General features: G+C 47.0%; 2 protein-coding genes across 3 annotated transcripts; both read left to right on the forward strand.

Annotated features, from left to right (window-relative positions):
• Positions 1-668: 668 nt before the first annotated feature.
• On the forward strand, positions 669-5,776 carry LOC136625074 (lamina-associated polypeptide 2, isoforms alpha/zeta-like). Of its 2 annotated transcripts, none has more exons than XM_066599025.1 (2): positions 669-2,656; positions 3,994-5,776. In XM_066599025.1, exons 1-2 carry the CDS (start codon positions 1,882-1,884, stop codon positions 5,580-5,582), a joined length of 2,364 nt encoding a protein of 787 aa, XP_066455122.1. In that variant the 5' UTR covers positions 669-1,881; the 3' UTR covers positions 5,583-5,776. The 2 variants fall into 2 exon arrangements, with proteins under 2 accessions (XP_066455122.1, XP_066455123.1); XM_066599026.1 differs by having other exon boundaries at positions 5,286-5,373.
• A 2,737-nt stretch (positions 5,777-8,513) lies between these two features.
• PATL2 (PAT1 homolog 2) lies at positions 8,514-25,210 on the forward strand. Its single transcript, XM_066598523.1, has 19 exons — positions 8,514-8,956; positions 9,741-9,843; positions 10,518-10,813; positions 14,371-14,442; positions 14,525-14,596; positions 15,490-15,657; positions 16,544-16,630; positions 16,763-16,932; positions 17,497-17,568; positions 17,742-17,880; positions 17,964-18,084; positions 18,431-18,528; positions 19,523-19,576; positions 20,210-20,358; positions 20,857-21,016; positions 21,409-21,549; positions 21,861-21,958; positions 24,188-24,337; positions 24,823-25,210. Exons 1-19 carry the CDS (start codon positions 8,933-8,935, stop codon positions 24,860-24,862), a joined length of 2,214 nt encoding a protein of 737 aa, XP_066454620.1. The 5' UTR covers positions 8,514-8,932; the 3' UTR covers positions 24,863-25,210.

Here is a 25,210-nt window from a genome sequence, read left to right on the forward strand (position 1 = left end):
CAGCGCTTTCTTTTAACGGGTTCACAAGAACAGATTTTAATTGCAGAATATACAATCGCCGTTCACACTGACTTTCCGCAGCAGACCGCAGGCCCTGAAAGGCATGTATTTATTCTTGGGGGGGGGGGGGGGGGGGGGGTTTATCTGCTTTCCCTCTAAATTTGCGGATAAGAATTGTTTTCTGCAAGAAAAATTGCAGAATTCTCTATTTTGCTGTGGACCGCCTCCATTGAAGACAATGGGGGAGGGGTGCCCGAACCGCAGCCTCTACGCAATTAACGTTTCGTAGAGGCTGTGGGTACTCACAACAGCGTGGGAAAGATAAACAAAAGTATACTGCGCATGACCGCCTGCGAGCTGCCAAGTCACCTATAACAGTTTTATGAGCTACGCAGGGTTAGCAGAGGGATCACACACAGAATTTACTGCCAGCTGCCCGCATGTGGAATCCGACCGGTTCCTGTGATTCCGGCCTAACTCAGACTATCAGACTGTAAGGAACATCTCTTGTGTATTTGCCCCTTGAAACGAATGGCTTTTATCCGTCTTGCAATCAGTCTAGACTCGTGCGTGCAAACTACCCATGTAAATGCCAACTCCGGGGCTCTTGTATCAGCTGGAGAACTCCCAAGTCTCAGATGTGGGTTTTTCCAGAGCGTCATCCCGACGGCCCCATTACATATGGAGGTTGCCCTCTGACCCAGGTAGGGACAGGAAGAGTTTAAAAGCACCTCCCTTTCCACCCGTGCTTCAGTGTCTTCCTGTCCCTACGGTGGGACAGAGGAGCAGCTCCAGAGCTGCAGGAGATAGGAAGCTGCGGAGGCAAGAAGACTTACCGCAAAGAAATACTTACCGCACGCTGTGCGGCCCCCCTGGAGGGGTAGAGGTCGGGGCCGCACACTCAAGAGTCCCTGCATCCCCGACCTGCGCCGCCGACGGAGCCGTCAGTCGCCTAGTAGCGCTGGTCTCCCTCGCGCGGATCGCATGTTCGGGCCGCCGCTGCTGTGATGGGATAGTTCCTCCTGGCAGGGGAACGGCAGCGGCGGCCTCCCTGGACCTCGGGCGCATAGCGGTGACGTCATCCGGCGTGGTGACGTCACGCGCACAACGTAGGGGGCGTGGCTACCGGCGAAAACCCGGAAATGGCGCCAAATTCGAAAATCCTCCCCATAAAAGCAGGCTAAACTCCATGGAGGTTCCTGCTGACTGCCAGACAAGTGTATGTGAGTATGTCTACCCGCGACAGCTCAGCACGTGAGGGAGAGATTGACACCCTACCAACTGTAAGTAGGCTATACGCCAAAACATGCGCAAATGGTCACTTGTACAGCGGATGCATATATGTTCCCTTTCTTGTCTCCCCTCTCCCCCACTTTCATGGGTAGATGGATAAGGAGGGTCCAAAGAAAATGGACCCGAGGAAAAAATTGAAAAAATGCGTCCTCTGCAACAAAAGGCTCGAGGAGAGCTATAAAAAACCCCTATGCGAGGAGTGAGTGTATTACCGCAAGTAATGCTCCTGAATCCAACGCTTGCACTGCTATAACAGTGAATTGCTCTGCCTTCACAGATGCACGGGGAAAATTCTCGCAGAGGAGAAAGCAGCATTCAAATCCGATATCCGCTGCATGATAAGGGAAGAGCTGCAGGCTTCCATGGCGTCCCTTCCCCAGGCCCAGCCAGGTCCGTCACGGGTCCCTAAAAGACCTAGACAGACCGAGTCGGCGAGTTCGATCTCCGGTGAATCGCTGGAGCTCCTATCCGAAGGGGAATTAGAGGACCCACCGGTTCCCATAGAAGACGAGAAGAAATATTACTTCTCATCAAACGACATTGCGCACCTCATCAAGGCGGTGAGGGAAACAATGCAAATTGAGGGAGATGTTTGGCGGCCTCCGATCTAGAAGAAAGATCATGTTCCCAGTCAACCAGACGCTGCAGCAAGTGATCATAGATGAATGGCAGGAACCGGAAAAAAGGATCACTGTTCCAAAAGAGATCCGAAACCGGCTCGCATTCGCTACCGAGGACGTCCGCCTGTACAGGGAAACCCCCAAGGTGGACATCCAGATCGCAAAAGTGGCCAAGAAGACCCTCTTGCCCTTCGAGGACACCTCCCAGCTATCCGATCCGATGGATAAAAAAATCGACGGATTAATGAAGAAAGCCTGGGAGGCAACATCCCTCACCATCGAGGCTAACATAGCCTCAACCTCAGTGGCTAGATCCATGACGCTCTGGCTAAACAGGCTAGAAGCCTCCATAAAGGATCGGGCCCCCAGAGAGGAGTTGGCCAGCTGTCTCCCCCTCTTAAAAATGGCTACCGCCTTCCTGGCTGACGCATCAGCGGAGACGGTAAGATACGGGGCAAAAACCGGAGTCCTCAGCAACTCAGCGAGAAGGGCACTATGGCTGAAGACTTGGGCCGCAGACATTACATCCAAAAATAAGCTCTGCGCCATCCCCTTCCAAGGGGAATATATGTTTGGGCCCGTCCTGGACAAAATCCTGGAAAAAGTCGGCGACAAGAGTAAAACCCTGCCTGACAGACAACCTTTCAGGAAACCATCCTTCCCGAAGAGGACGCGCCAGCCTCCTCCCGAAGTTAAAGGGAAAGGGAAGACTGGAAGATGGTCGTACCCCAAGGGAGGTCGGGGTAAGGAAGTCCAACCCTCCCCTGAACAAACAGGGGGTAGATTAGCGGGCTATCTAAGCCAGTGGCAAGGGGTAACGTCTAACCCCTGGGTACTCCGAATAATCGAAGTAGGGTACCAAATTGAATTCCACTCGCTACCCCCTAGGAGATTCCTTATAACCTCCCCGGGGTCCCTACAGGAACAAGGGAACCTCATAAAAGGCGTTCAGGAACTTAAGGACCTAGGGGTCATTGCGCAAGTCCCCGATCACGAAAGGGGTGAGGGATTCTATTCCCCCCTATTTCTAATAAAAAAACCGAATGGTTCCATTAGGACTATATTTAATCTTAAAGCCCTAAATAAATTTATCTCGTACAAAAAATTCAAGATGGAAACAGTAAGATCCATCGTCCCACTAATAGATCGAGATAGTGTAATGTGCACCATAGATCTTAAAGATGCATATTACCATGTCCCAATAACGGCAGCCCATCACAAGTACCTGAGGTTTGCTCTGCGGGAGGGAGACAAGATCCAACATTACCAATTCACGGCCCTTCCATTCGGAATCTCCACCGCCCCTCGGGTATTCACGAAAATCGTAATAGAGATGGTAGCCTACTTCAGGCGGAATCAGATCCGCATATTTCCGTATCTGGATGACTTTTTGTTGGTGTCAAGGACGGAAAAGACCATGCGTATAGACCTATCCATGGTCTTATCCACCCTAAACAGTTTAGGGTGGATAGTTAACAAGCAGAAGTCCGACTTGAACCCTGGTACACAAAAGGTGTACCTGGGAGTATTACTAGACTCCCACATCCAGGAATCCCGGCTTCCATCATCTAGGAAGGAAGACCTCACCCAAAGAGTAAAATCCTTCTGTCAGACTACGGCGGTTTCCATTAGAGAAACAATGAAGGTGCTGGGCATCCTGACGGCTTGCATTCAGATAGTCCCATGGGCACAAGCCCATACCCGGCAATTACAAGGATTTATCCTTGCCAACTGGGACAAACGGCAGACATCCCTGGATAAGAAGGTGAGCCTGTCCGTCCGAGTCAAAGAGTCCCTACGCTGGTGGACCTCACAGAGGAACCTAAGCAAAGGTACCTCTTGGTCACAAGAATCTACCGTACCCATCACAACAGATGCCAGCAAAACGGGATGGGGAGCCCAAGTAGCCGACCAAAATCTACAGGGGATTTGGGACCCCCAAGTAGCTAAACGCTCATCCAATTTCAGAGAACTAAGGGCAATCTGGGAAGCCCTTCAGGCGGCAGAACCCCTTATAAAAGGAAGGCATGTCAAAATCCTAACCGATAATATGACAGCTCTGTCATTTGTTCGTCACCAGGGGGGAACGCGACACCCGCACCTGCAACGACTGGCAACAGAGATACTCCGCTGGGCGGAATCCAACGTGCTGTCCCTCTCAGCGATCCACTTAAAAGGGTCCACAAACGTCGCTGCCGACTTCCTGAGCAGACAGAGCATCCATCCAGGAGAATGGGGACTGAATCAGCGAGTCTTCGACCAACTAATCTGCCAGTGGGGAGAACCGCAGATAGACCTGTTCGCCACGAAGAGAAATTCAAAGTGCCAGGACTTTTACTCGCTGAACCCCAGAGACAATCCACGCGGGGTAGACGCCCTGTCCCAAAGCTGGGACATGGACCTAGCCTACGCCTTTCCTCCCTTCCCACTGATCCCCCGCACCCTCAGGAAAATCCAAACCAGCCGGGCGTCAGTCATACTAGTTGTCCCTATGTGGGACAAAAGGCCCTGGTATCCCCTGCTAAAAGCCTTGGCGATCCGGGGTCCATTCCTACTACCAGCCGTAGAAGATCTTCTCCTCCAGGGCCCACTAACATACCCAGGGGTCGAGAAATTGAAGCTAGCAGCATGGATGCTGAAAGCATGATACTGCGTGGGAAGGGACTCTCCCATAATATAATTACTACCCTAACAAAAAGCCGTAAACCTATCACGATAGCTATCTACGATAGGATATGGAAAAAATTCACAGAGTTCTGTAAAATAGAGCCAGGGAAAATCCCAGGAATTGACATTCCCGTAATCCTGGAATTTTTGCAGGCAGGCCTAGAAAAAGGCCTTAGTCCTAGAACCCTTAAAGTCCATACAGCAGCACTAGGGTCCTATCTAGATTTTCCCTTGGCAGAACACCGCTGGGTGCGTAGGTTTCTCAAAGGGGCAGAACGGCTTCGACCCTTTGTTAGAGAAACCTTTCCTACCTGGGACCTAAATATAGTCTTAACTAGCTTTTGCCAATCCCCCTTCGAACCCCTCTCACAACTCTCCTTGAGGCTGCTCACACTAAAAGTTACCCTTTTAGTTGCCATAACATCGGCTCGGAGAATAGGGGAATTGCAAGCATTACATTGTATTGAACCATACATGGTAATACAAGACGACAGGATTACCTTCAAACTAGACCCAGCCTTCCTTCCGAAGGTAGTGTCAAAATTTCATAGGGAGCAGACGATCACTCTGCCCTCCTTCTGTCAAAATCCCCGTAACGAGAAAGAGAGAGAATTTCATAACCTAGACGTTAGGAGAGCTGTTCTAGCGTACCTAGAGGCCACCCGCTCTTTCCGTAAAAATAATAACCTCTTCATTCAATTTCAGGGGCTGGCAAAAGGAAAGACGGCAACTAAGAGCACCATCGCGAGGTGGATCAAGACCGCCATCCAAGAGGCATATAAAGCCAGGGGTCTCGACCCTCCGGGAAAAATTAGAGCTCACTCCACTCGCTCTCTTTCCTCCTCTTGGGCAGAAAAAGGCCAGGCGTCTGCCGAGCAGATCTGCAAGGCGGCGACCTGGTCGAGTATACATACATTTACCCGACATTACAGGGTTAACGTCCAGTCGGACAAAGACCTGAGTTACGGACGTAAAGTCCTTCAGGCAGTGGTCCCACCCTAGGGCCACGTATAATTTGGTATACTCCATATGTAATGGGGCCGTCGGGATGACGCTCTGGAAAGACACGGATTACTTACCGGTAGTCCCTTTTCCAGGAGTCATCACGACGGCCCATAGTTCCCTCCCCTTTAAGAATAATTTATGTTCTTTAAATGTAAATATGACCGAATAAAGGTAAAATTTGGTTTAGTAAACATTGTCCACCGTAATGATTTATAAGTCACTGAAGCACGGGTGGAAAGGGAGGTGCTTTTAAACTCTTCCTGTCCCTACCTGGGTCAGAGGGCAACCTCCATATGTAATGGGGCCGTCGTGATGACTCCTGGAAAAGGGACTACCGGTAAGTAATCCGTGTCTTTCCACAAAATTGCTGCGGATTTCATACTTGGCTAATCCATCAAAAGCCACATGGAAGAGGAAGAGTTTTCCACCATGTGTGACAGCGCCCTCATGCTGTTGGAACTTCCAAGACAGAACCCCCGTATAACGTACAGTAGTTCCACCAAACGTGGATGCTAAATATTGGTGTTTACGTCGGTTGGATACGCCATAAATATACAATGGATATCCTCTCCAGAGCAGGAGGCCCAACCTGGTGCGGTGACCACCAACTGCCACATCCAAGCAGAGAACAGACGCGGCAGCGGACATGGCTCTCCTCACTGCAGAGTCACAGAAACGGATGAGCGAACCACATAAATGCGCCACCACGTCCCCAATTTCTATATATTATGATGTAACAAGATGGGCCCCCCTCCGCCCCCGTTCTTTGGATATGAGATGTCTAAGACAAGAATATTCCCTTAATCACTCCCCTGCATGTATCTTTTGAACTCTCATAGGAGGGAGTCTTGTTGATGATACCCCTGAGACTGGGGCTCCATGTCCTCCTCCTGTCACTGTGTGGGTGATTCTCCCATCCGCAGTGATGTGAGAGGGTCTGCAGATGAGCTGGGAACAGCTGCAGACTCGGCGTCCTAAATGGTGAGTCACGGTCCCTGCGGGTGGCGGAGTGGCTACACCTACTAGCCAGAAGTCGCCGTCTCTGCGCATGCAGTTCTGATACCGTAAAAATTTGACTTTCTTTTCTTTCTACTGCAAAACCCATCAATGAGGTTATTATGCCGGACCGCACTGTTGGGGCACATGTTCCTAAAGCGCTGGAGTAGAGATGAGAAGGCCTGGAAACATTGGGAGAACTGTTTAGTGAGCATTTCTGTTCACTTCCTGTGTGCCGCGCCAACCGCTCAGGGTGAGGGGCAAACAACATGCCAAGTTATGATCGTGGGATCCAATGGGCATGAGTACCATGCCAATGATCAGGAATAAACACACAAACCGCACAACCTGCCTTATAAAAGGCCGCGGTAGTTATTTTAAGAGTTACCAACTTTATCTGGTAATGTGCGCATATATGGATATCAGTACCGTATAAAACCTGTCCAGAGACTCCGGCCTGCGGACTCAAGACTAAGTCCAAAACTGAAATAAACTATTGGGACAATGTCCCCTGCATGAAGCGAGCGATAACCCGCTTAAACCAATAGCGTGACTGTAGTGAACTTTACGGGGGCGTCTGGTCTTCAATCAGCATCTTGATTCCAGAGGGCCCACTTCTCCTTATGGTCTCCAGATCTTCCCGCCAGCCCCTTCTCCAAGACACCTGATCCTCCAGGCTGATGTGCTTGAGGATTCCGCAGCGGATACAGAAATGTCCTCGTTGGTGAGCTACACAAGCACCCTCTTATTGAAGGGGAAAACCCATCAAATTAACCACTTAATGCCCAGGTCCTGTGTGGCCCCCTGCTCCTAAATGTTCTATTGGCCTTACATTCCACCAGGTGGCAGCAACACTAAAGAAATACTTGTACCATCTTCATACAGGATAGAACATGCAAGGAACAATGTCTAAGAAGTCCCCAAATAGTTTAAGGGCGCGTTCACACATTCAGCACTCAGTATTCAGAGATGAGATGAATTGCAGTTATGATCCGGCTGAAGTCGGTGGGAGATCTGCAGCTAAATCGGTGTCACCCCAATGATGGTACTGGTAGACTGGCACACAGAGATGGGTAACGATCGGCCGCCTTTCCGCTCTGGTTAAAATTGAGTGGATTTAGGCCGCACTCATACGGCCGTAAGCGGAAGGTCCACAGCTGATTCCAACTGTGAGCCTGGCTGTGACCCTGCTAACGGCCACGTATGGTGGCACAATCCTACTGCACATGACCGCGTTCTCGGGCAGGAGGTCGTGCACAGTGCAGCTCTGTTTATATTCCCGCAAAGTCACTTAGCGATACCGAGGATACGCGCTGCCCAGACGCAATGTAACTGTATATGGGCTGCGGGTATATCCGTGGCCATAGAGAACAATGGGCTCTGTTGCGGATATCGGCAGTAAAATAGAACCTACTCCGTGAGCAGATGATGCTAATGTGAGCCCATCTGTAAAGCTCAATACATTTGACTGAACCGCGGATCAAAAGCTTGCAGAATCCACAATTCAAATCTGTTATTGTGAGACCGGCCTGTATCAGAGGGGCTTTGGTCATTTGCTCCTTCTGGGACCAGCAAGGAAGCCCTGTGTTGTAGTGATGGTAAACTTCTCCTGCCATTTGCAGGAGGTCCCATGGTCTCCCTGACCCTCCAATACGCATCCTTCAGACTTGCAGCTTTTTTTATTTTTTCTTGCATACAAGCAGAGCTGGTTTGTTGTAGATCATGTTTGGTATCCACTTGTAGGTAAATTCATGATATGAAACATGGCTGCCATATCTTCCCTGTTGGAGAGGCTCAGAAATATGGCTGAAATGTTAAATTGGGTTTCCAACTAGAATATCTGCGCATCTACTTAGCCAAACTTCGGCGATGTCATGAGGGGGACGGCGGAGGTGGGACCGCTGTGTGAATGGACTCTAAGCATATTGCCATTATTTATTTTTAACACTTTGCTATATGGTGCCCACACTCGAACCCACTATGCATGAAAATTGTAAGGGCCTGCTTTTAATTGTAGTGAGCGACCATATGTTGGCCTACTTGTGCAGTTGGGAGGGTATATATGTTCATTCCTCTTAAAGGGCTTGTCTAGTTGTAAACTATTGATGGACAGTAGATCAGCAAGAGTCTAGCTTGGCATTATAGTCGTTGAAGTGCATGGGAACTTGGCCCACAATACCCTGCTTGGCCACTGCAATGAGAACGGAGCCGTTACCTTACAGGTAATCAACAGGGGTGCTAGACTGTAAAGCAGCATGTACTTTATCCAATTTGCGTTTTTTGTTTTTGGCTTTTTTTTTCTCCGCAGGTTAGAACTCCCTCTTCAAGTTGCTCTCTGACACTTGTTAACCATGAATCTCAACTCGGAACAGATTGTGAGTGACTCTTTATGACACTAAAGACTAGATGCTTGGGGGGGGGGGGGGGGGGGGTGTCTACCAGACATGTAGGGTAGGTCCACGTCTACTGTGTATGCTACAGGTTTGTGTTGTACTGCAACTTACAGTTCGGCAGATTGAGCTTTCAAAGCCCCATGCACACATACTAGAAAGCTCCTGCACAGAAATCAACGCACACTGGATTTGCAGCATACTCATTCTTAGTGAAAATTGGCAGCGTTTCTATATAGGGATCCCTGTTCTTTCTGTGAAGCAGTCGGGTAAATCTATAGTCGCTATTATCTGCCACGTCTGGACCTACCCTAAGCTACTCACATTTTGGCAAAGGGCCACATCAAAATCTGTGCTGCATGGATTTAATGTGGATGTGACCATCTAAATAAGTACTTGGGTCAATCCCAGGGGTGACCTTCTAGGGCGAGTAAGTAACCGGTGCACTCTGTTCCTGCTCCTTGAGGAGGCCCACCTAAGACACTGTTATAAATGGCAGGTTGGGGTCCAGTTATAGTTTTCTGTATTGATGCCTAGGAGCTGCACGTTATACCTCTGACCAACACTGGAGGCAGCTGGCATCAAGGCAGTCGCAACCAAAACACTGGCCTCATTGGCGTACGCTTCAATGATTTTTTTATTTTTATTTTTTTTATTTTTTTTTTATTGGCCAATCGTGCAGGAGCTTCTGACACTGTTGGGAGTAACTGGGAATTTTATAAGTTGGCCAAGATATGAACATGATCACCAAGGTCTGATCTCTCTGTAGATGCCAGAGGATTTTTATCTGGCTGAAGAAGGTTCCTTGCTAGAAGAAATGGCCGAGGAGGATGAAGAAATAGATTTGTACAACGAGGTGACTTTCGGACTAGGTAGGCCTTGAATCTGCATTCTTGGGTTTTAAGGGCAATACTGGTGAATGTAGATTGGATCTCATTGGTGAAGAACTTTACATCTTACATTTTGGGGTGGTTGGTTTGTTGTAGCACTGTGTGGGGTGAAACAAAGTTCCCACTATGACCCTATCACCCTGGTTGTTGAGGTCCTTGACCACCAATATTAAGGACATCATTGAATTGGTTATAAATATAAACAGGAAAACGCCTATTGGATCCTCTTATAATTGAATTGCACACAGTAATAGACTTACCTGGTGCTGGACGGGGACCCCCGTGGAAGGGGTTGACCCGCTCAGCAACTGTAGTCCAGGCCTACTTATAGATATCCGACGTAATCACTGGTCGTCAAAGGTTCAGGTGGCAGTAGGAGGCACCACTGACACTCCTGGGTGGAGGGGTAATGATCCAAAAGGCACACTAGAACTGCCTAGACAGTGTGAAAAAACACCCGTGGGAGTTTTTCAGACTGTCTAGGCAGTTCTTGTTTGCTTTTTGGATCGTTGAATTGGTGATACTACAGGACTGCTCTGAGCATGAGACTGACTAGTATCCATATGTCTACTGTTATCTGTGCAGTTGCCACCAGATCCTAATGTATTTATAATTTTTGTATTGAGTCTTGGTGCAACTATCTTTAATTCTTAAAGATCATGAAGAATCTGATGAAGAGCCCCTTAAGGAAGAGGTAATGGTAGAACCTTCAGAGCAAAAACCCGAGATGGTAAGAGAGGTGGAAGACATAGAAAACATAAGTGAAATACAGCCTGAGGAGATCCCCGATCTGGATGATGACACACAAGATGTCGAGGCTTTGGTGGGCTCCATGAAAGAAGCTAACCTATCTGTGGAACAGGAGGGTCCCGCTGAAAGTTCAAGGACTGAAAACGTGGTCTTGGGAGATCCAGCAGTGATGAAGGCTGTTCATGGACAGCCAACGTTGGAGGTAATTCTTAAGGAGACCTACTATAGAGATCTTCTGTCCGAATGCAAAACAAATTATGATGGAGGTTCTGAAGAAGCTTATTGACTTAAACACAAACTAATGCGCTCTTGTATGGTAATCTCTGCTGTCAGCATACCGGAAACTGACACAAAACTACTTTTAGTTATTTTTCAGTCTCCTTAGATATCGATGCACTGCTGACTGCGGTCTTACCACTTCTTCAACCCATCCAGATACAATTCCTTTAGTTGGATGGCAAACCGGACGGCGGCAGCAATGGCATCAGAAATGGAGGATAATTTGGTTCCCTTGAGGGGTTTGTTCAAATTAGAAAACAGATGGTGTGTCGGATCAGGCAAGAGGCTGCATATTGACGGTCGAGTCTTGTGCAATATCAGTCCGAGAAACTGAAGGATATTGTGCTTGCAAAGATATAATTTTTACATGAGCATCACAGAACTTGTTTTGTTTATAAAAACTGCCTATTTTCTATGGTAACAAATCGCTTTGCACTTGGATGAACATGGGGGGGGGGGGGGGGGGGCGGGCGTGCCGAGGATTCTTAATTTTAGCTATCCTAAGGAAGAATGGTCGCTATCACCCAAAAACAGGATATTCTGTTGTGGCTGTTGTGTGGTTTTTTTTGTTTTTTTTTCTCTCCACATTTTACTCCACTTAGACTTTTCTGAAAAGTTTTTTAGCACCTTGTGGTACCATTGGGAAAAAAACACAACTCGTCCCGCAAAAGCAAGCCCTCCTACAGCTACGTCGATGGATAAATAAAGGAGATATAAAAAGTTTAATAATTTTTTTAATTTTTTTATTTAAAGGGTGGAGGGAAAAATGAAAATGAGGGGTGGGAGGGCTATGTCCTTAAGAGGTTAAAGGGCACCTCTCATATCCTCAATATCCTCATAGCTTGGCAGCTGTGGTCCTGATGACCCAACAGGGTTACAAGCCTTAATCCTGGTCTGTAGAACAGACCTTTCCCCACCTCATGGAGACCCCGGGCCACATTCTTGGCTGTTTTAGTTGTCATAGCCTTTTTGGCTGAATCTGCGGTTAAGTCGTTCCTTCTGATGGGATGGACTATTCTGGAAGGCACAGGGATCGGAGCCTGTGGTTAGACTGTTCAGTATGGGAAACAAAAGTGTGTGTGTTCTCTTTTTTAGGGTAGCTTTTAATGCAGACACTAGACAGCGATAATACAACGACTGAAAAGCCCAACATTTTCATTAGGAAAAAGACGTCCGTCTTTAAAAGAAAAAAACTTTGCTCATTTTTATCGTTCTAACGAATATCGAGCGATAATCTGCGTCTAAATGGGGCTTCAGTATCACAGTGGCCCCACTGAGTTGAAGGTGGGGCAGGTTGTCTTTAAGTAATTAACATAGTGTCAACATAACGCAGCCTATATGAGGGGTGCTGGTAAGTATTCTCTTACCCAGAAAAAAATTGAGCTAGGAAGCTGAAACTGCCGCACGGTTTTACATATTCCCCAGGATGCACTTGTGACGTCTCTCCTGCAGCTTTTTAAGTCCCTGCAAATAGAATTCTTCCAACTGTTGGTCAAACCACTCATTTGTAGCATTAGTTGCCTCCAGAACGCTCCCAAACCGTTGTCCCTTTTTTGAGATTGGGGAACAGATGGAGCCAGGCCGGGCTCATAGGGTGGATCAGATGAAAGCCTAAAGATGTTTTTTTGTTTTTTTTTGGGGGGGGGGGGGGGCCTGGCCCTGTACTGTGTGGGCATTGTCCTACAACAGGATGACCCCTCTGAAAAGCTTTCTGCATTGTTAATATTTTGCCTCAGCTTTGTCAATAACTAACAGTAATATGTTGCATTGATGGTTGAACCCTTTGGGAGGTCCACAAGCAGAACTCCCTTCTTATCCCTGAAAATGGTTGCTATTTGCTTCTGTGCAGACCTTTGCACACGGAAAGTCTTTGGCCTGAGGGAACTGCTGCGCTTCCATCAGAGGCATAACTTGAGGCTTCTGGGCCCCAATGCAAAACCAGTAACAGGGCCCCCAACTATAATGCTTTATTCATAGTACTGGGCTCCCTATATGGAGAAGAGAGGCCTTATGGGCCCCCTAAGGCTCCTGGGCCTGGGTGCAACCGCCTCCCCTGCACCCTCTATAGTTACGCCCTTGGCTTCCATTGCTTAGACTGCTCATTGTCTCTGGATCGCAGTAGATCCGTGTCTCATCGACAGTTACCAGCTTGTTCTTGCAAAATGCTCAAACCCCAACTGATGTCTCCTCTTCTGTTCGGGCTCCGCTTGGCTGTAAGCTTTCCCATTCCCAAGTCATTGTGCGTAACGGCACCAACTCTCTCCTGTGATATCCCCAGATATGTAGCCATACTTCTGGCTGATATTCGACGGTCCTCTGTCATGGATGGCTTTCACATTTGCAGGCAAGGAGACAGAGACCAGCCTTAACTGGATTTCTCACTTTCAACACCGACATGGTCAGTTTTAAAATTTACAACCCAATGTTTACCTGTTGTATATGAAGGGCCCCGTCACCCAAAGTTTGTGACCTTTCATCATGGATCTGCTTTGCACCTTTCTTTGGAGTAACATAGTATGTTAGGCTGAATGAAGACCATGTCCATCTAGTTCAGCCTGTTTCAACCTCCTTGTTGATCCAGAGGAAGGCAAAAACCTCCAGAGGCAGAAGCCAATTAGCCCTTTCGGGGGAAAAATTCCTTCCCGACTTCCTAATGGCAGTCAGAATAATCCCTGGATCAACCTCTGATAGTTCCTACCTGACTGTAAGACCTGTATCAACAACCCCGCTGGTCACCTAACGTCTATATCCTGTAATATCCTTCTGCTTTAGAAAGGCATCTAGTTCCTCTTAAACTCCTCTATGGATTTTGCCATCACCACGTCCTCAGGCAGAGAGTTCCACAGTCTCAATGCTCTTACAGTAAAGAACCTGCTTTCTTCTAGACGAAGCTGATGCCCTCTTGTTACCATCGCAGTCTTGGGTATAAACAGGAACCTGATTATGGTCCCCAGCTCTACCACACTGAACATCTTTGGAGATGCTGCAATGTTCCATTTGGGCTGGAGAGAAAGTAGAAGAAGAAAAAAGTTAAAATCCTAGTTTTATTTTGGCATAATTGAATATAGACAAGTACACCCTGCAATTTACAGCTTCCTAGCTCATCGCCTTTTTTTAATTTTTTTTTTTTTCGTAAGGCTCAGTGCTTATCAGCACTCACCTTGTACAGCCCATGTAATACCGCTGCCTAGATTGGTGCAGGAGATGGCGTGTTCTGTGCAACATTTCAACGCCTGGTTCACTCTACTGCTCGGTGTACATTAAAAACTTTGCAGACGATGGAGCCAAATGATCCCCCTACTTCACTCTTGGGCATTCTGTCCCAACTTGGGGACGACACCTGCCAGGTTTTGCCACCTATTACCAGCCCTGGTGATGTCACATGGTGACTGCTCACGGGCGTTTGGTAGTCACCACTATATTTCAGTTCTCTGTTTTGTGCTCGTCTCTAACAGCTGGACTAACGATCCTCTCTTGCAGAGTGTTGACAGCGCGGTTGTTGACAGCGGAATTGGAAGTAGCTGGAGCGGATTTGATTCGAGTTACGATACGGTAAGAGCAACATGTAGACCCGTATATAATCTAATCTGCAGTCAACTATGAAGTAGAGCAGGAACTTGTATTCTCTCCGCAGAGTGGAATGGATTCAGGCTTGTGGGTCGGATCTCCAAAAGGAACAGCAATGGTAGCCGGCCAGATATTGGAGGTATGGCATGAGACAGATTTATACTTCTTTTTTTTTTTTTTCCTTCTCCCATCCCCCTCCATTGTCCCAGGGGAAAACACCTCTTAAGTAGGGCCCCAGCTGCCATGACACCCAGACGGCACTGCACTATCTAGTTGCTGGGGGTTGGTCTGAACTGCCAGTCAGGAGATTTAAAGGGTTAAACCTGCAATTGGTAGGACACTGATCACGGCTGGGTATCAGCTGGCACCCACTGTGTATGAAGAGGGCTCGGCTCCTGATCTTGCTCCATAAAAACCCTGGCAAAAAATGACCCCTTTTCTGAAAACTTTTGTGGTGATCCGCTGATCGCTGCAGGATCGGCTTCTCTCATCTTGTAATGGGCAGGAGGAAGGAACACACTCCTCCTATAGTATTAGTCATTCATTTGTATGGCCACTATGTGCTCCGCAGGCACGCCCGGTTCACCAGGCTGGCTGTCCTGGCACAACCTATAAAGGGCATATGGGCAGGGTGATCTTGGTGAGATGGCTAGGCAGCAGCTACTTCTCTCAGGCTGCCTCACATGGAGAAATACTCACCGCCAGCTTTCCAGAGCTGATAATTGAAAGTAGCTCTGCACCTAAATGATGTGGATTTGCTGCTGACTTCAAACTTTGGCATTTTGAAGGTTGAGATCCCCCGTAACACCGGCAGCATAAACGGACTCACTGCATAGTTTGCTTATTTTTTCCACTGTGGATAAGACTTTTTAAATCCCGTCCACGTGGCTCGTATTAGTAGTGCTGCGCAAATCCTGCAGTATGTATTGTGCGGAGGCCTCCTTGGGGTACCGGTCTTGGCATCTGATGTGTAATAATAGTTTGGTACTTGTGAGATGAGTAGTCGTCTAACTTCTTAACCTTGTCTTGAAGGATAAAGCCATCTTGCGAGTTATGGACAAGGCACCGTACATTCCACCCAACAACATGGAGTTCCTGGGTTCTCCCATGCAAAGAGGATTTATGTGTCCACAAAGATTCAGAGGATCCGAAATGGGTAGAATGTCCCCAAAATCATACAGGCAGCGCTTCGTTAGGCAGGTAAGTGTTCATAAAGAGCCTTGTTAAAGGGGACCTGTCAGGTAGGATCTGTCCGGTAGGGGGTGCCCTATCTGAGGGCAGTATGCAGTAGTGACAGACTCCGATTATAGCGGTGGCTCACTTCCTGGCTCTCTTGTAGTCTTCGCACTTCGCTCGCACTGCAGTTAGTGTAGCATTATGTAGTCCTATCGATTATGTGAATGGGCTCTTTGGAGTCCTTGATATTAATGAGCTGGCAGCTCCCTGACAACACTAACATCTGATACACTTCAGCTGGTATTTCCATCCATTCATCCTGCAAATGTCTGGCGAGTTGTCTCAAAGAGATGTTCCAGTTTGTTAGGGGAATTCAATTGTTCTGTCAATATGCTGTGAGGCTCCAAATCAGAGGTGGTTATGGCGGCCGCCGTGAGAAAGCAATGGACACAGACGACATGACTGTCTAAAAGCAATCTACCTTTATTACAAAACCTCTTCCTTTTTATATAGTATTTTAAAAAAGGGTGGTCTGGTGTTAATATGTGTACATTTCAGCCAGTCATGTGCTTTTACATAGATAGCAGGTAAACATTAAGGCCTTGTCTTTACTGGACACTGTTGCACACTGACCTTTGAACAGTGTAACAGGAGATAAGGAAAAAAGTAAGATATATGTGTGTATTATGTTTGCTGAGTACTATTCTCTATTTCTATTCCTGTAACAATCCAATCTTACTGTGCAAACATATGAATGTATAGGCGTATATCAGACGTTCATAGGAGACCAGATGAAATCTATGTTTAGGCCCCTAGCCTTCACAAGTTCCTCACAAAGATGTTCAGGTGAGGGATTGGAGTCTATCGACATCCCTGATGGCAGGAATTCATTAACTTTTCTGTGTTCCAGCAATCTCCGCTAATGCCTCGCTCCATGCACCCCTCCTTCCCGTTTACACCACCAAGGAGACCTCCAGCACCTTTCACTGCTAATCAGGTAACTTGTGTCTTCTCTCTCGCTTAGACCTCGCATTCAGTAAGTGATCTTGTGCTCTTATCAATTCCCTGCATTTGGTAAGCAACTCTTGTTTCTGGAAACTTCCTTTTTACTTCTTTTCTTCTCCCCCAGTCTCCAGGTTTTATGTCTCCGACTCCCTTCAGGCCCATGTCTCCTAACATCAGCACCCCTATAAGGCCAATGACTCCGAAGATGGTCAGGATGCACTTCGGTCCGATGTCTCCCAGCCCCAGTCTCTCGCCTTTCTTTAGCCCGATGGCTAACACTCTGCAGAGGTTTAAGTAAGTCAGTAAACCTTAACCTCTTCCCCTTCCCCTTTCTCCAAACTCTGAGGCCTCTGGAGGGCGCTCTACTACTCCAAGCAAGACAAAATTCGGACAACTGCCACTTCAAATGACGCACTCGCTTATTATAAAAAATAATTGTAGTGGCTGCACTGTGGCTGGACGAATGTTCAATAAGCCCTCCTTAGTTTTCCGCAATGCTCTCAATTTGCAAAACCATATTTTGCACCGCTGGACGCAAGGAGTTGTTTGGAAGTGCTACAACATGCCAACAAATGCTGTCTTCCAGATCTGACACTGATGCAGGTCTGTAACGATACATCTGGTCTACTAGAGCGCCACCTATCAACAACTTTTTTTTTTCTTATTTTTTTTTCAAATGGCTATTGCATCATCTGAAGTGGCCGCTATTCAAATTTTCATCTGATTTTAGAGCAGCAGAGCGCCCTCTAGAGGCCCTGCGTTGGAGAAGTTTAATTTTTTTCTAACCCTGTAGCTAGACTACAAACCCATCTAAGAGCAGGGAGTGTATAATATATCTTCTACTTTACTTCTGCGCAGAGTTCCAGGACACGTAACACAGCTCCATCCTCAACACCGTCGTATTCTTAGTCAGAGACAACGTCCACAGAGGTAAGGCTGAATTTGGTTGGTCGTGGCCACTGTTGGTGTGCGCTACCAGTTCATCATAAAAAGGGAATTGAGCCTCCTTTCAGGACATGCGTCAACAAGCCCTCTGTCATGGGACTCGTGTTTAATCCACGCGCTCATTAATTAACCAATTAGACTTTTTATTTTGTTCCTAGCACAACTCGCAAGCAGTGGGACAACCGGGCGGATCCTTATGCCAGCCTCATGTCCCTGAAAGAGAAGGAATGGGTAATAAAGCTGCAGATGATCCAGTTGCAGAGTGAAAACCCTCACCTCGATGACTACTACTACCAGGTACCGACCTCCAGATCTACTGCTATTTCTAGACTTGCCTACAATATTAAACTATTAATATATCTTTTTAACATATCAACAAGACCTATTATGAGAAGATGGAAAGACGACTGGCTGAGGAGGAACTCCTGGGAGAACGCAAGAAGAAGGAGCCACCCAAACTGGTTACTCCTTACATTCAGAAAACTGAAACCTATGAATCCGGTATCTATTACATAAGTCTGGGTGTGGATATGTGCTGAACGGCCACTTTAGTAGACCTGACAGAAGGGGTCAGCTAGTCATGCTGCTTGTGAGAAACTCTGACCCTCCGATCAGCATGCTACAACAAAAAAAAATACTGGCGCCGGCTAGTCTAGCACCGATCGGCCTCGTTGGAAGTCACTCAGATCGTTAGTTTTCCCCTCTAGTGTGGATTCATACTGAAGCTGGTCCACGGAAAACTTGTCATGTGTGGTGTTTGGTTTTTGCTGATATTTGAGGTTTATGCCATTATTTTATTTATTTCTTTTGTACTTCTAAATCTCGTTCTGCTCCTTCTCTTGTCTAGTGGTTCATATTGAAGGCTCGTTAGGACAAGTTGCTGTTTCTACCTGTTACAGCCCCAGGAGAGCAATTGATGCCATCGCCTATGTCATGCCAGGTGAAGTAAGTAGATGTCCAGTGCTACAGGTTGGGTTTTACTTCTTGGACTTTGGATGTTATACTGGATGTTGGGTCACCAGAAGACTGTTGTGTGGAATACAAATTAAGTCGAACATGCAAAAATACAATAAATGAGACAGACTCCTTGCAGTGGCCTTCCTGGAGACCCTTCATTCCTCTTTCCCCATTTCTTGACTGCTACATCAGTTAGTCTGAGACATTGGAAGGAGGTAATTCCAATCACGGGTGTGGAAGAACTTGTGGCAGACTAATCTGAGCCTGCAAACTGCTTAGATCTTAGGCCTCCGGGGGAATCCTGACATGGTATCCAGGCTTTCCATAGGACTAGTTGGTTGATCTAATATTATATGTAATGGAGGGAATAAGGCCTTATGTCCACTTGGTTCCAGGACTAGCTATAGGGTTGGGTTCCTGGGAGGGGGCCATGGGAGTTCCTTTCTCAAGATCATTGAGGGCTTGCGTTAGACTCCCACCGATCAGCAAGTTGTCTCCTATGCTGTGGATATCCTGCGAAAAGCGGAGAACTAGTAATCTTTGTTCAAGCCCCCCCATACACACTAATGTTTAGTACGCCAAACCTGCTAACGTTGGGGATCCGGATGACTCTGATATGTATGAGGACCTTTCATTCCCTGGGAGATCAACTATCACCAGAGGTGTCTGGCTGTGGCTTGCCTTCCTAAAAGCACAAGCCGGCTGAGCTGAACATTCATGTATAAAGGGGGAGTCCACAGAAATGGCTGTCGGGCCAACTATCATTCATCCAACAGTAGATGTATGAGGGCCGTTACGTTGGATGATGCCCTCTGCAGTACCTCCTGGTAGTACCCTCACAATTCTTGTGGTTGCAGCACATGGGATTGTATATACACTACAGGCTCCCCTGGTTATTGGGTATATATTGCTCTTTGACCCCAATCTTGTATAGTGGAAGTCTTACTAGGATGTCGGCTATACTAACCCTTCTCTTTAATAGGATATGAAGCCTCTTGGATACCAGCGGCTGAGAGTCCTCAAACACATTGAAAAGGTTGGCAAGTATTTCTGTGCTCTTCGTCCTACATGTTGTATTCAAGGACTTTCAGATGTCTATTGGTGAAGTCTTGCCAGACACCATTTTTCAGTTTGCAGAACTGTGACCTGCCGAGTAACGTAGTATTTATTACATGGCAGCCAATCAGATGAATGGTTATTCCTGTAATGTAGGGGCATAATGAGCTCTCCATTTAGAGCTGCTACTTGGTAGCGACCCTCCGCTATGACTTTGAGAATTTACCCCCCCAATGATGTCCAAGGTAAAGCTCGTCAGCCACATGGCATGCCCACCCAGATAAACCACCGTCACATACTGCTGGGCGCGTTAACTTGGCAATAGGGTCTTTGGCTTTAGAGCTGTAAATTGCCATTCTCTGAGACGGTTTCCACAAATTGATGATCAGGCCTGACCAACGTGCGTGTGCGTGTGTGCATGGGTTTCCAGCAAAAACTGTTGGGAGTTGGATTGGGCAGCTGGATGTCAGTGTCTGATCAGAGGACATGAGCGGCACCAACAGTGTCGGGCAGCGGCTTATTCTCCGCTCCTGGTTTGGGACTCGCACCATATCCTTGGCTCAGCTGTGTATATAAATATAGAATATAACTTTTATTCCTTTTAACCTTTCAGCTGTTTGTGCTGCTGCTGGAGGTTGAGGAAATGCAGAGAAAAATGCCTCATATTCCTGAGGACCAACACATCCTGTTCCAGCATAAACAAAGATACAAAGTGCAGCGGATCTGCGAAGACTTGAAGATCGGGGCCTGCTGCTGTGAGGAGTATGTGAGACCTGTGCAATTAGACATTGAAACCCTGGAGGACACGGGATCCCCCCCCCCCCCCTTCTTGGGGGGGCGGGGAAATTTGCATGTAGCGAAAATGCTGTTTGTGTACAGTCGTTACAATAGCGGCCATGTAGAGAACTTGAAGCTTGACGTTCTGCACCATAGGTCCATTTCTATAAGAACAGTCCTCGCGTGCCAACTACGTTACTTCTCAAATTATAGGGACGACCTTCGCCACATAATACCCAACTGTGCAACAGCAATATGGAGACGAGTTCTTGTCATATACTGGACAACCCTTTATAACCTGTCAATCACCTTCATGGACGTGGTGTCTTATTTTTGTTGCCTTCCTCTGGATCACCATTGGGGTTGAGGGGTTAATAGGCTGAATAAGATGGATATACCATGTTCTATGACCTGAGCCATCTTGTGTGATAAGAGAAATGTCTTCGGTCTAATTCTGTCTTTTATACATTTTCTTTCTCTAAGGGAATCGGAGGATGAATTCTTGCAGCTCTTACAAGTTGGCAAAGGTACGAAGTTAACCGCCCGGCTCCTTCCCTTTTTGCACAGTGAGCAGGCAATAGAAATCCTTCTGACGGTGGTTCAGCATTTATCGTTTCTTATTAAAAATGATACCACAGAAAAGGTAAGTGACCTCTGTTTGGGGTACTAGAACTTATTTGTTTAAAGGGGTTGTAAACTACTGATGGCTTAGCCTCGGGATAGGCTACCAATGGTAGACCAGCAGTGGTCTGTCACCCAAGACTCCCTCTGATCAGTTCTTCACTAGGCCAATGCGCTTGTGCACTGACCTGATGTGTGCAGGAAGCTGACAGCGCCGTTCCCACTGCAGTGGCCAGGGATAGTATTACAGGCCAAGTTCCTATTCACTGCTTCCAGCACACATCAGCTTGGTACTCAAACAGCTAGTCTGTGGGGGTTCCAGGTGGTGGAACCACACTGATTTTGTTATTTATCAATACAACCCCTTTAAAGGGGACTTCATAGGATTAGAAAAACGACTGTTTTCTATTCTAGTCTCTTTCAGTTCTCTATGGACCGCTAACCTCTATTATTAATGGACTTCCATTTACTGAACTTATCCGAGTAATTCAGGAACTTACCAAGACCTTGCCGGAGACTCCTGACTTGCCACTCACTTTAGCTTTTCAGAACCAGGTATTTAAGTGTTTGTTTGATCAGCTGCTCAGTTGGGTTTCCCTGTGGTGCCAACTTCCCTAAAGACAAGCAGGAAAACCAAAAATGAAGGCATTAAAGGGATTGTTCTGGACTTTACCATTGATGACCTCCTCAATAGATCATCCTGGAGGAGTTCGTCGCTTGGGGTTCTTGGCAATGAGCTCTTCACATGGCCAACTGTCTGTAGTCTAGTGATCTGGGTGGATATTGTGTTCAATAGTGCTGTGCCTGCAATACCGGGCAAAATTCCTATAAATCTGTCTTTAAAAATTTTTTTTTTTATTTGACAGTTTGGGATTTCCCTGCTGTATGCATTACTGAGCCACGGAGAGAGCCTGCTGTCTTCAGATACACCGATGGAGCCGTGCATTGGAGACTTTGAGAAATGGTAATACTACTTGGGAAGACTCGCAGCCTTTTCTTTGACTAATGGTAAAAGGAATTATTGGTGAATTCTTACGGCAAGACTCTTAGGCCTCATGTCCACGGGGAAAATCAGGCCCGCTACGGATTCTCCATGTAGAATCCGTAGCGGGTCCCTCCTGCCCCGCGGACATGAGCGCTTAAAATAAGAATAAATCAGAATAAACTCACCTCCCATCCGCTCCGTTTCTTCTCTTCGCTGCGGCGTCATCTTCTCTTGTCGCGGCCGGATCTTCTTTCTTCGGCTCGGCGGATGTGCATGATGACGTCGGTGACGTGCCCCGCGCATGCGCCGGGCCGAAGCAAAATGATCCGGCCGCGACTGAGAGAAGATGGCGCCGCGCCGAAGAGAAGAACCGGAGCGTGTGAGTAAAATCAGATTTTTGTGTCCCGCGGATCCGGACGTCTTCCATAGGCTTCAATAGAAGCCCGCGGGAGCCGTCCCCACGGGAGACCCGCATGAAAATGGAGCATGGTCCAGATTTTTTCATGCTCCATTTTTTTTAAAATCACTTTTATTGACCATCCGCGGGTATTTATCTACCCGCGGGTGGTCAATGCATCCCTATGGGGTGCGGATCCGCGCGCGGGAGAAGAGTTAAAATCCGCTGCGGATTTTAATTCTTATTTTCCCCGTGGACATGAGGCCTTAAGCCTTTGTTTACTGATTACATTGGTCGAGTCACACTTTCTTACTTGCCCGTCTACTTAAACGTCTAGGGGGGTTGGTGATGCTGCGAAGCAGAAGGGGTTAAAAATGATGCAAGGTTTATTTAAAAACAGAGACAAACTAGGCAATGTAACTATTACCATAGATTCTTCTCAGTGCCATCCTAGAGTTCACACTTCATGCACTGAGAAGAAATAAGACTTGGAATGAAATGTTGGCAAAACTGTATCAGCAGCGCTGTGAACGGGTCAGGCCCGCTGAACAGAAATCTAATTGCATATTATAACAGTTCGCCTTTTAAAGGGTTTACACTTCACTTTCTGTGATCGGTACCCCACTCAGTCTCTTAGGAAAGTGGGTTCCCCTTTTACTCTTGTAATGTTTCTTTAAATAACCATCTTTAACCAGGTTCATGCACCCAGAACCTGAATAAAATCCAGTCTCTATAAAGCTAACCCTACCCCCTATAGCAGACCTGCTAATTAACAGTCTGAGTTCCTTTCTGGTGTGCATATCTATCTGCTAAAGGCTGGCCCCACTTACAGTTCATTGCTTAGGAATAGGCACTCACGTGCCCAGGCTAGTTCAAGGTCGGTAGGATGACTCTCTACCACAGTTCCCTTGGATGCTTGCTGCAATCCTGATACTTCACTAGGTTGGGGCAGCAATGTCTCTATTCCTCTCTGGTGGCAGGCAGTCTCCGGTCCCTCTGTACAGTGTTCTTTGCCTGTTCCAGATAGCCCCTCTTACATCCAGTGGTCCAGAGTGGTTCCTCTGCAGTCTTTTGCACTATTCTGCGCCAACAGCCCCTACTGTTCACTGTCCCTGGCGCACTCCAGATCAATTGTGTTTTTTATTTTTTTGGGGGGGCATCATACCGCTACAAAGTTCTCAGTGAGCATGCTCAGTCCTTTACCTGCCTTTCATTTTAGGACCTTCCAAAATGTGTCCTCCCAACAGCCAATCAAAGCATGGCACATAAGGGGCAATAGCTGGGTGCAGTTTTTTTTTTTTTTTTTTTTTTTATCCAGCTAATAGACATCATAACCTTTTGTCTTTCATCTTCATAGCTCCTTGACTGTTCAAGGAAACTCCTTAGGGATGCGTTAATTGCATATACACATTGGTCGAGTAAACTGGGGGGAGTTGAGTGGTAGAGCAGACGGCATCATTTCTCGCCCTCTCCTCCCAAATCTACTGTGAACCTGCCTTGCACTCTCCCTCTGTACAGAGACAGGAGAGTGCATAGGCAAGGAGACTGGAAGTAAAGTGTTCTCTGGGCCCGGTTACCTGACTAATGTAAACTAGGCATTAATGTCTGAAAGTTTGGTTAAAATGGTTTTCGTTTATTCCATGTGAACAACCCTCTCCTAGATTTAGGCCACCACTATCTGGTAGGAGATGCTTTACAGTGACTATATTGGAGCGGCGGTATGTGGGTAGCTAAAAAGTGTTTGACTAGATGCGACAAACTTCAGTATTTCTTATGCCGATCCATAACTAGATTATTTCTTCTCTTTCCAGGACCGATACGGTGTTCCTAGTTGCACGAGAACTCTCCCATGTCTCCAAATCCTCCATGGTGGAACCACTCTTCTTGCCGAGCAATCTGCTATCCTTATTCTGCCGCTACCTGGACAAGCAGACAATCCATAAACTTGAGGACAAAATGGAGTAAGTTCAGACTTCAGTCTCTGCATTTGTCAAACTTAACGGCACAAGTTTTATAGGGCAAGAGCTAGAACTGAGCAGACTACAGCACCGTACCCACGGGGCGTACATGGCCACAAAGTGCTGGGCGCTTCTAGCTTACTCCGGACCAGTCATTACCATGCTGCAGAGATGGGCAGCTGAATGTCGGTGCCTACAGGGCATATCATGTGTACTCGGCTGTAGTGCACCGGTCTGTCTACATTGTATTCCTTGCTTTAGAACTAGATCACATAAATAGAAGGGCACACCGGTGACTGCAGCACCTCACAAATCTAGAATCTGGCCATGAGGTATTGCAAATGCCCAGCGTAAGATTTGGCTGATGGATATAAAGTTTGTGGATTTGTCCAGAATGGGATAAACATGGCTGCTCCTTTAAGGACGACCAGTTAGGATTCTGCATACTTGTACTTGCTATAGAAGCCTAACTGTTCTTTCATTCCCAGGTGTCCTACAGCGCCCCCCTACGAAGCTGTGACTTCATGAAATGCCGAATCTGAAAGGGACAGATCGGCCTCTGCTTCACTTACCAAAAATATTCCTGGATGGGTGGAGCTTCCATTTTGTAAATTTAAATATTTAATCCTGTTTTTAGAGGAAGTTTTTGGTTGTTTTGTTTAGTCAAACTTCGATAAAACTTTCAAACACGGAGGAGCCGCCAGTCAGAAGGATCGGTTCCTGTTTTGTTTGGAGTAAACAAAGAAGAAAAAATTACTGATGCTGTAAAACAAAACGGGGGGTAAAAATGCTGAATGTTTATATTTTTCTTTGTGTGACTTTTTGCACAGCATTCAATGATGTACAGCACTATCCAAATAAACTGAGAAAGCGTAA

This window comes from Eleutherodactylus coqui, chromosome 4, assembly GCF_035609145.1.
Source record: "Eleutherodactylus coqui strain aEleCoq1 chromosome 4, aEleCoq1.hap1, whole genome shotgun sequence".
In the NCBI taxonomy this organism is placed as follows: Eukaryota; Metazoa; Chordata; class Amphibia; order Anura; family Eleutherodactylidae; genus Eleutherodactylus; species Eleutherodactylus coqui.